Source organism: Coffea eugenioides, chromosome 11, assembly GCF_003713205.1.
Source record: "Coffea eugenioides isolate CCC68of chromosome 11, Ceug_1.0, whole genome shotgun sequence".
NCBI classification, from domain to species: domain Eukaryota; kingdom Viridiplantae; phylum Streptophyta; class Magnoliopsida; order Gentianales; family Rubiaceae; genus Coffea; species Coffea eugenioides.
This window is the reverse complement of record NC_040045.1, coordinates 33,919,995-33,930,269: the sequence shown is the minus strand read 5'-3', so window position 1 is coordinate 33,930,269 and position 10,275 is coordinate 33,919,995. Positions and strand designations below refer to the sequence as shown.

At 32.6% G+C, this 10,275-nt stretch overlaps 1 protein-coding gene across 1 annotated transcript; it reads right to left on the bottom strand.

Annotated features, from left to right (window-relative positions):
• Window positions 1-489: 489 nt before the first annotated feature.
• Window positions 490-4,138, bottom strand: LOC113751834 (purple acid phosphatase 8-like). Its single transcript, XM_027295985.1, has 7 exons — window positions 3,706-4,138; window positions 2,322-2,478; window positions 1,930-2,037; window positions 1,608-1,735; window positions 1,362-1,490; window positions 990-1,057; window positions 490-908 (listed from the first exon to the last, which is right to left on the bottom strand). The coding sequence occupies exons 1-7, from the start codon at window positions 3,898-3,900 to the stop codon at window positions 698-700; spliced, it is 996 nt and encodes a 331-aa protein (XP_027151786.1). The 5' UTR covers window positions 3,901-4,138; the 3' UTR covers window positions 490-697.
• Window positions 4,139-10,275: the final 6,137 nt, after the last annotated feature.

The window sequence follows — 10,275 nt, the reverse complement described above, 5'->3', positions numbered from 1 at the left end:
AATGGATTAGATAGTACGAAAGAAGGAATATAAATAAAAGGTTTCGGATTCAAAATCTTTCAATTATACTAAAAGAAAAAAAAGGTTAAACTCCTACGACTTAACCCTTGGAAACAGACTCGATAATCCACTAAACATACTTTCAAACTATCATCAATAAATAATTCAATAAGCCGGCCTACATTTGAAAGAAAATGCCAAGTCGTCTACCTATGATTTGAGTAAAAATAATCCGTCAAAATAATTAGTTTTTGAATCAGTAGTCAAATTGTTCATCGTTCGATACTTTAACCTCTGAGAACACATAATACTCGGTGTTAATTGTCTGCCTTTTTCAGTGCCTATTAGCGGGTAACCTAATGAATGTAGTAGCTTCTTTTGATCTTGTTCAGACGTGTTTGCTACTGGACTATCAAGTCCTCAAATATTTTCCATTAAGCTTCATCCTTTACGCCCCATTTTTTTTTGAGTACTTGCAGGCAAGCTTAGTGCTTTTTAACAGACATAGAAAAGAAGATTAATTACAGATCAAGTCAAAGAAAATTCAGTTTCTGCCCATACTAATACATATATAGGAAGCTACGAACATTGCCCCAATGCAGTACTACTATTAGGTTTAGTCTCTTGATTTTGGAGCAAATTTAACTAATTCCTAAGCTGTTAAAACAGCTTTAACCTCTAGTAAAATGCTATTTAATTACGTGGAGTAAAACCCTTTTGAACGGCTCCATTGGTGCAAAATGTCGCCAAAAATATCATAGAACTGGACATAAACATCGTACTTGGTGAGTTTCATGGTCATGAAACCTTGTCCATCATAATACAACTTCAACTCCTCAGGGCTCCATGGCTGAACATTTCCCCTCCATGCCTTTGACCCTCCACCACTCGTCAGAAATTGGAGTGGACTGCAATAGTGATCAAAGAGTTCTTAATTTTCCATCTGAAATTTTGTTCAATCTCATAAAAATATGCAATGTAAATTTTACCTGTCAGGGCTACTGATGTGTTCCAAGCAGTGGTCATGTCCATTAACGTAAAGATCAACATTGTTTTCCTAGAAAGTTCGTCGATTAATTGGTCGTTAGGCCATGATTAAGAACAAAAGCAAGAACTCAACTAAAAAATATGCTACGACTGTCATATTATACGGGCAAATACAATATATGCTAATACTGTCTAATCTCTTAAAAGATATATACATCGATGAATAATATGACAATCAAGGTTTAGACCCGTTCGAAAAAAAAAATGCGTCACACTATTGATGTTTATATAAATAAGTACAGCCAACAAAAAATTTTCGTTTATTAGTGGAAAATACAGCTTAATTACAACTGAATGGGATTAATCAAGATTACCTGAAGAACTGGAAGAAGTCTTTCCTCAAGCTCAACTGTGATTCCATGATCTCCAGCACTTTTGAGTGTATGGTGACCAACAACTATCTTCCAATTTGAACTTGATTCCTTTAGGGCAGTGTCTAAATCCTTTTATGATTAATTAGAGGAAAATGTTAAGTACTTTTAATGTCAATGAAAGATTCCCAATTCAGTGCAGAAACTAAATACTCCTAACAAGAGCCATATGTAAAATTTTACATTTACCTTCAACTGATTTGAAAGATATTCCTCTCTGGGCAGCACTCCTCTCCAGTCATATTTATCATCTTCTGGGCGGAAGAAATATTTATCTACGAATGGCGTTGTATCGATGAAGAAAAATTCCGCAACATCTGCTCGTATTTAATAAAAGAAAATGATGTCAATCCGGTTATAACTACCTTCTGCTGTCTAAAAGGAATGATATTTCCGATATAGCAAACTTCTTTGGATAAATAATCAGTTTATTTTCAGAGCTTAGATATGTATTGAGGTTTATTACCTTCCCTTGTTAATATATTTTGAGTATGTTGATTTGAGAAATTACCTGTATTGAGGATAAAAGATCTAAGACATAACCATTTGCTATCTTTTTGTCTGAGGATGGGATCCAACTGTGCCAAAACATCACCTCTATAGTCATGGTTTCCCAAAACTGCACCAATATTAGTTAGGACAATAATTAGTAGGCAACTTTACTCCAGCGAAAAAGATCCAATGTAATGGTGTATACACTATATGTATATATAAAATTGACTCTAGCGAAAAGGATTAATTTTTTTACACAATAACAGTGTGAATACTATCAGTATAGGATAAATGATAATTAACGTAAATTTGAATTTCTGTTATGATGTATACACTGTCAGTACATATAAGATTTAATCTAATGAAAAATAAGGTGCTAAATGAAAATATAATGTTGGGTTGTGAAATTACCACTGTACCACTGCTTTTGGAGGCTTGGCCCCAAATAGATGTTGCTAAATGACTCCTCGAATGCTGGATCCTGAATACCAGTCAATCCGTCTTCGTAAAAATTGTCTCCCGTAGAAATGATGAAATCTGGGTCCATCTGGCCTCCAATTTTTGCCATCTGTTGGAGGATAGCAATTATAGTATGAACCAAAATCATAATATAATTACATTTGCATTAGCATCTTGATTCATCTTCTATACTTCAGTGTATATAACTTTTTTACTCAAAAAGTAAACAGAAAAAGGGTATTAAAAAGGAGTCCAGAATTTTTATAATTGTTAGTTTCAACTGCACTGTTCAATCCATGTAGCAGAATAACAGTAGTAGATATTAATATAATAAATGTAGACATAAAGACGGTAATGAATAAAAACTCAACAATTTTTTACCATTCATTTAAAAGCCGTACTCTACATTCAATTTCATTCATCCAAATTCAAATGAAACATGTATGAACCATAAATTCCAGGTCAACTTCTATATATATAAATTGCCATACTTGTTTATGTGAAAAGAATCAGTATGGAATCTATGTGGAATAATACCTTATCTCCACCAGGAAAGCTAGCTATTGGTTGCCTAATAACTTAGGCAACAAAACCTTTGCTGACGAGAGGCAAGCTTTAATTGGACAAGAAAAGCATCACAAGACTAAAGTTGAAAGCTACGTGGGAGAAAAGTCTAGTTTAGTTACGCAATAGCCAGGTGTTATGAAGGGGAAAAAAGATAATGACTTTCTTGATTATTCCCATATCAAATCACATGGTAAACCAATTCACAGTCAATACAATTTCTTAAGAACTATTATGTATATTTCATGTTTATCCGAAAGCAAAGTTATGGGATGTTGTTTAATTTGGTTAGTTAAGTTGTGCACTGGCCAGATGATTGTTTAGGGAGTGAAAAGATGATTTTATGTAAATATCATGTTTGTCCTAATTCAGAATCTCTATAATAATAAACTTCATCAATGGTTGATCTATGGAATAATATATATACACACACACACACACATCTGTGTGTAGATGCGTGTGTGTGTGTGGAGCAAATAAATATTTCAAACGTATATCTTTGGGTCCAAAATAATGCAGTCTAATTCCAAACGGCAATAATGACCATAACAACACGTATTTGTTCATATCTACCACGTAATTTAATGGAAAAGTTCAAACCCAAGCAAGAACAATTAGCAATGGTTTGTTAAACTTGATCTTTTTATATATATATATATATATATATAAAATCCAATACATTCATTAAACCATCTAAAAACGTGATCCAAATATCATCTAGTCAAGTGTAATCAAGAAAATATTGTTTCCATAAATACAGAAAGACAAGAACCTGAGCTGCAACTTCTGTTTGGTTATAAGCTCCTCTTCTTCCCCAGTCTCCAACAACCAGGATACTGAGCGATCCATCAGGTTTGATGGGATGTTCAAACCTTGGAAGTTCAGCTTTTGAGTAAACCAAACACAGCCCACAAATGAGAATGATCTTGTAGAGAAGAATGATATTCTGGAGGTTCTTGGAAGCCATGGATGTGGTTTGAAATACAGCTTCCAAAAGAGTTAAATTATCAGGGCTGTTTGGGGTAAGATGTATGGGGGGAAACTGAGAAAAGGTTGCTTGAATAACTCAGACAGAAAGGTAGGACTGAGGAGGATGGTACCTAGGAAGCTTCCTCCTGATCTGTGTAAGTCCAAGGAGTCATTTTTATGCATGGAAAAAATCAGAGGAAAGAAAAGTTTCTTGAATGGGATGGAACCTGGGATAAAAATCTGTTTAGAGCTTTTACAATTTGGACAAATGGAGACTATTTATTCAGAGCTCCTTTACACGTTTGACTCTGTGTGTGCGTGTTGTCTGGGTATAGAGTTCTGTGCATAAGCATTTGTACACATTTATTCATATACATGTACATTTTATAAAGAAAAGTTTCACTTTTAGGAGATGGAAGATGTAGTAGTTGGTCCCATTGCATCACCATGACTTAAGAAAAAAACTTGTCTTTTTTCTTTTTTTACTCATGATGAAACTAACTTAATTAACTACCTAGAAAACGAATTCAGCAATTACTTTTTTTGGCTTGTTAGACTGAACTTGCGTTGCGTGTACAAAAGGATTTTCTTAAATTTAATCAATCATGTGACTAACTTCTCGTTCAAATGCGCATTTGCATGGGTCCAAGATGTTTTTTTTTTCCTCCCTTTGGCATGGGTCCAAGAATTAATAATTCAACGGAATATGTACCCAATTGTCATAGTGCAAATTATTAATGTCAAATCACTTATATACATGTCCTAGATTTTCTAGAAATAAATCAAAATTTATAGGAGTAAGAGGTTCTGGATCTAATCCTCCTACTCCCTCACCACTTTTTAAATTTCACCCTCTTCTACTAGAAAAAATTTTAAAAAATCAAGGATGGACTCCATTTTATACCTTTAAACTTGTATCACCTTCTTATTTTGCACTCTAAACTTTGATTTTGAATAATTTGCAACTTAAACTTTTAACTTTAGGCACTTTGTATCTTGAACTCTCAATTTTGTCCTATTTAAATCCCATCAATGGCAACGTTAGTAAACTTATAATACCATAAATGACTATACAAGTCAATGAAAATGTGTTAGAAGTGATCAAAAGCAACCAAGGTATCACATTTAGAAGAAAATGATACATTATTATAATTTGTATCATTCATTGTCTTGTCAATTTTGCTAATAATATTCATAATTGGGATCATATGAATCACTAATAATGTCATAAAAATAGTAAACAGGAGCTAAGGGATTACAGGTAGAACAAAACTATACATTGTCATTAATTTAACCACCCTTTATCTCATGAATATTGCTAACTTTGTCGTTTATTAGATTTAAAGGGATAAACTTAAAGAGTTTAGAGTACGAAGTATTCAAAATTGAATATTCAAGGTACAAAGTGTTCAAAATTAAAGTTCAAAATACAAAGGAAGAAAGCGATACAATTTCGGAGGTACAAAGTGAAGTTAGTCTAAAAATCAAACTTAAATCAGAAGACAGAGACATCAGGAAATGTCAACTTTCTGAATGGTGGATGAGTACATTTAGTTCCACTACTTCCAGTAGGTTCCCATACTTGTTTATCTTAAGAGAATCAGCATCGAATCTACATGGAATAATACCTTATCTCCACCACGAAAGTTAACTACTGGATGCCTAATAAATTAGGCAACAAAACCTTTTCCCACGAGAGAGGCATTAATTGGACAAGAAAAGCATCACAAGACTACAGTTGAAAGCTACGTGGGAGAAAAGTTTAGTTTAGTCATGCAATGGCCAGATGTTGTTATGGGGGTAACAAGATAACGATTTTCTTGATTAATGCCTTGACTAATCACATGGTAAACTAATACACAGTCAATATAATTTTTTAAGAACTATTATGCATATTTCATGTTTGTCCTAAAGCAAGAAATGGGATGTAGTTTAGTTTGGTGAGTTAAATTATGCACTCGCCAGATTATTGTCTAGGGATGAAAAAATGATTTTATGTAAGTATCATGTTTGTCCTAATTTAGAATTTGTGTAATAATAAACTTGATTAATCCATGGAATTTGTATGTATATATGTATGTATGTTATGATATATCATATGTAAGTAGACCTTGAGCACATATTTTAATTAATCAATGTAAAAAAAAAAAAAACAAAGAGGCTTTTGATACACATGTGCTTGGCATTGTTAATCTTTTCAAATTTGTTAATAAGTCTTGATAATGTCTTCTTGGTATCACTGTATTCTGATCAAAACAGGAAGAATCATGAATACCTCTGAGCTGTAATATGCTCTCGACGGAGCAAATAAATATTTCATACGTATATCTTTGGGTCCAAAATAATGCAGTCTGATTCCAAACGGCAATAATGACCATAACAACATGTGTTTGTTCTTATCTACTGCATAATTTAATGGAAAAGTTCAAACCCTACCAAGAACAATTAGCAATGATTTGTTAAACTTAATCTTTCTTGTTTTATAAAATCCAAAACATTCATTAAACCATCTAAAAATGTGATCTAAATATCATCTAGTCAAGTGTAATCAAGAAAATATTTGTTTCCATAAATACAGAAAGATAAGAACCTGAGCTGCAACTTCTGTTTGGTTATAAGCTCCTCTTCTTCCCCAGTCTCCAACAACCAAGATACTGAGCGATCCATCAGGTTTGATGGGATGTTCAAACCTTGGAAGTTCAGTTTTTGAGTAAACCAAACACAGCCCACAAATGAGAATGATCTTGTAGAGAAGAATGATATTTTGGAGGTTCTTGGAAGCCATGGACGTGGTTTGAAACACAGCTTCCAATAGGGTTTGTTATCAGGCTGTTTGGGGAAGATGTATCGAGGGAAACTGAGAGAAGTTGAGAAAAGGTTGCTTAAATAACCAAGACAAAAAGGTGGGACTGAGGAGGATGGTACCTAGGAAGCTTCCTCCTGATCTTTGTGAGTCCAAGGGGTCATTTTTATGCCAAAGATTTTACATGAATATCAGAGGAAAAATAATGGGATAGAAATGCATGGGAAAAAAATCTGTATGAGCTTTTACAATTTGGACAAATGGAGACTATTTTTCCAAAGCTCTTATACACCTTTGATCTCTCTTCTCTGTCTCTTGTGTAGGTAGAGAGTTCTGTATATAAGCATTTGTACACATTTATTCATATACGTTTACAATTTTTAAAGAAAAGTATCACTTTTAGGTGATGTATAAAAAAACTTGTCCTTTTTCTTTTTTACTCATGAAACTAAATTTAAATAATTAGCTAGAAAACAAATTTCAGCAATTAATTTTGTTTGCCAGTTAGATTGAGCTGGCGTTGTGTGTATAAAATGATCTTCTTAAATTTAAACGATAATCATTTTATTCTTTTAGAATATCTTTCTAGTTAATCAATGGTTAAATACTTAAATTATTAATATCTCCCTTAATTATACACATTATAAAAAACAAAACGAAATTGTGACAATATCCAAAAATAAAAGGCAAAAAAGGATCAAACCCGTGTATTCCTCCTATGAGTTTACACAAATAGGGAAACTTCTGATGTAGCACTTATTATGCAAGTTCTGGAAAGTGCTCATTTATTTCGGTGTTTCGTTTTCTGTTTTTTCGTGAAGTAAAATGTACTTTTTTGTTCATAAGGTATTGGATATTGAATCCCAGCTAACAATCCAGACAGAAGGTTTATTGATTGCGTGTACGTTATTAGAACTACTCTAGATGTATACGTTTTCATCACTCTATAGATCAACTTAATTGATTAGCAGGCACTCGTTAATATATAGTTCATGTATCAAATTTTTTGGAAAAGTAAAGTTAATTAAGTAAAATATATAAATATATAAAAAGGTATTAATTGTTAATGTGTGCATTAACATGATCAGTTAGATGTGATTTAGGTACATTAACGGGTGTTTATTAGGCATTCGCTAAAAAAATCTTAAATTTAATATATATTGTTAATGTGTGCATTAACATGATCAGTTAGATGTGATTCAGGTGTATTAACGGGTGTTTATTAGGCATTCGCTAAAAAAATCTTAAATTTAATACTCCACAATCACAAGCAGCACGTAATAAAATTAGAATTCACGTACATGTATGTCTGCTGCATAATTTCTACTAAGGTCAATTAGCAAATTTCAGAAGCATTTTCATAAGTAAACTTACCCACCACCAATTTCCCCCACACAAAACAAAAAAGAAAAAACAAAACAGATTAATTAAGTCCATAAAGTTTAGTATTGAGAATGTCAAGGTATCAGAAAAGTTAAGGCCTTGTTTGGCAAGCTATTTTTTTCCAAAAAAAATTTAATGTTTGCCGTGAAAATATTTTTCAATCACCTTTTTATCCCATATATATTAAATCGCTACAGTATATTTTTCTATAAAAACTCCAAAAAATAGAAGCAATTAACATAAATAAGAAGGGTACTAAAATATCTTTTAATAATTAAACATCCTATTGTCCCAGTTAAAGCAGGAAAAAAATAAAAAAGGAAAATTTTCCACTTACCGGACTTCAAATTCCATTGTCTATTTTGTTTTTAGATTGCCTTCGGAAATACTGTATTCTACGCCTAAGATTCCTTGCCTAAGTTGCTATAACAAACTAACTCACAATGTCCCTCAAATGTCGGCTGCAAGCTCACAACCAATCCTGTCTTGTACATATTGAGAATCTCACGTGGAGCAATGAGCAAAAATAACTAGGGTAGGTACATTTGGTGATTTTAATGTGGAATACAAAATCTTTTCAACTTGTCACTTGGTGTATAGATTACAAACAATTATGTTGGATTTTTATGTCGATGGCATTTGTTAACATAGCTAAATTATACTTAACTTACTATCTATATGCACACGTTAATAATTATTACTCTTCGTTAGATTCATACATTTTTTTAATTAATTTTACATTTTTAAAAATTTACACCTAAAACACATTTTAACAGTTCATAAATGCTCGTCATGAGTGCCCAATAAACACCGATTAGATGGACTCATTGTTGTTTTCCGTTTCACAACTAAAAGCAGCAACTGTAGAAAAATATGACCAATCGTGTCCAGAAGTCTTGTGCCATAAACTGGCATTTGTGACTCGTTAAGTTAAAAATTCAACTTAATTTCTGCAAGTATTTTTGGTAGCTGGCATAATTTTTTGACCAATATGTTAAAATTCAAGTGACTTGGTAAATGTTTAATTAAATGCTCCAAATAGTTCTTGACCCTCATCAAATTGCACTTGATTTTTTTTTCCCAAATTATATTTGCTGGTCCAAATCAATCCACGTCTATCAAAATCAGGGCTGATCTGGATAGTGAATCATCCCATACTCTGTCGAGTGTCGACCCACCTAAGCGAAACAACACAGACAAACTTCAAACAAGAGTGCATGATTTTGTTGGTCAGGATAAAGAAAGATATGCGGTAGCTGGATTTGATGCAACTCTAGAGGAGCAAACTGGACAATGAAGATGAGGAGATAAGGATTTTGGTGTTCTGATTTCTGAACTGAAAGTCCAGTTTCTCAGAGGAGTTTGCCATTAGTTTCAATGCACTTCGCCATTTTACACCATTTTTTTGGTCTTCTCACATGGGATCAATAATTTGCACTATATTATTCATGAGAAATTGAGAAGTGGAGGACAGAACTTTTGGGTTGCATACTTGTAGACAATCCACATGTTCTCCCGCTTGCCCTTTTTTTTTCTTTTAATCTATTGGCTCATCCACTTTTAGTACTCTGTTCCTATTAAAGAAACCATAAGTATTGTTTGTGGGACAGTCATAAACTGTTCCATTCAAGGGTAGATTCCACCTATCTCTTGTAAGTTTGTCAATGTCTGTTATACTCAATTACATCATTACATTTATCTATTTATTTTATTCTACTTCGATTTTGATTTTTTTTATTCTTGTTTATTTTTATTTATGTGAACCCTGGTTGCCATGGCCATTGGGTTTCTCCTAAGGATTAAAATTATTAATGTTATTACAGCCTGATTTCTTATTGAGGTTTGCCATTTAATAGATTTGGATTCTTGTAGCAATTACTGTTTCCCATCTCAAGAGAAGAGGAATTTGGTGAGGATTGAGCTAATATGCTTGAATCTGATTATACATACCCTTCAAGTGCTCTTAAATATTTGACAAAGTAAGTCTCCTTCATCTGTAAACAAACGATAGGAAAAAATTTACGATTAAAATTGAGAAAACCAAGATGTAAAATGATCAATTTTTGTTTGTCAATTGATTCATTGATTTCTCAAAAGAATATTAAATTTAACAGTTAATTAAGTTGATTGATGTCATTTTTCATCAAGCTACAAGGGAACTTAATGAAATTTATAAAACTAAATTAA

Excerpts from the sequence above, each read along its gene's own strand:
- LOC113751834 (XM_027295985.1), bottom strand. The coding sequence starts at position 3,900 with ATGGCTTCCAAGAACCTCCAGAATATCATTCTTCTCTACAAGATCATT. Across the intron at positions 2,479-3,705 it reads AAACAGAAGTTGCAGCTCAG|ATGGCAAAAATTGGAGGCCA; the intron begins GTTCTTGTCTTT and ends ATCCTCCAACAG. Across the intron at positions 1,058-1,361 it reads GACTTCTTCCAGTTCTTCAG|GAAAACAATGTTGATCTTTA; the intron begins GTAATCTTGATT and ends CGAACTTTCTAG.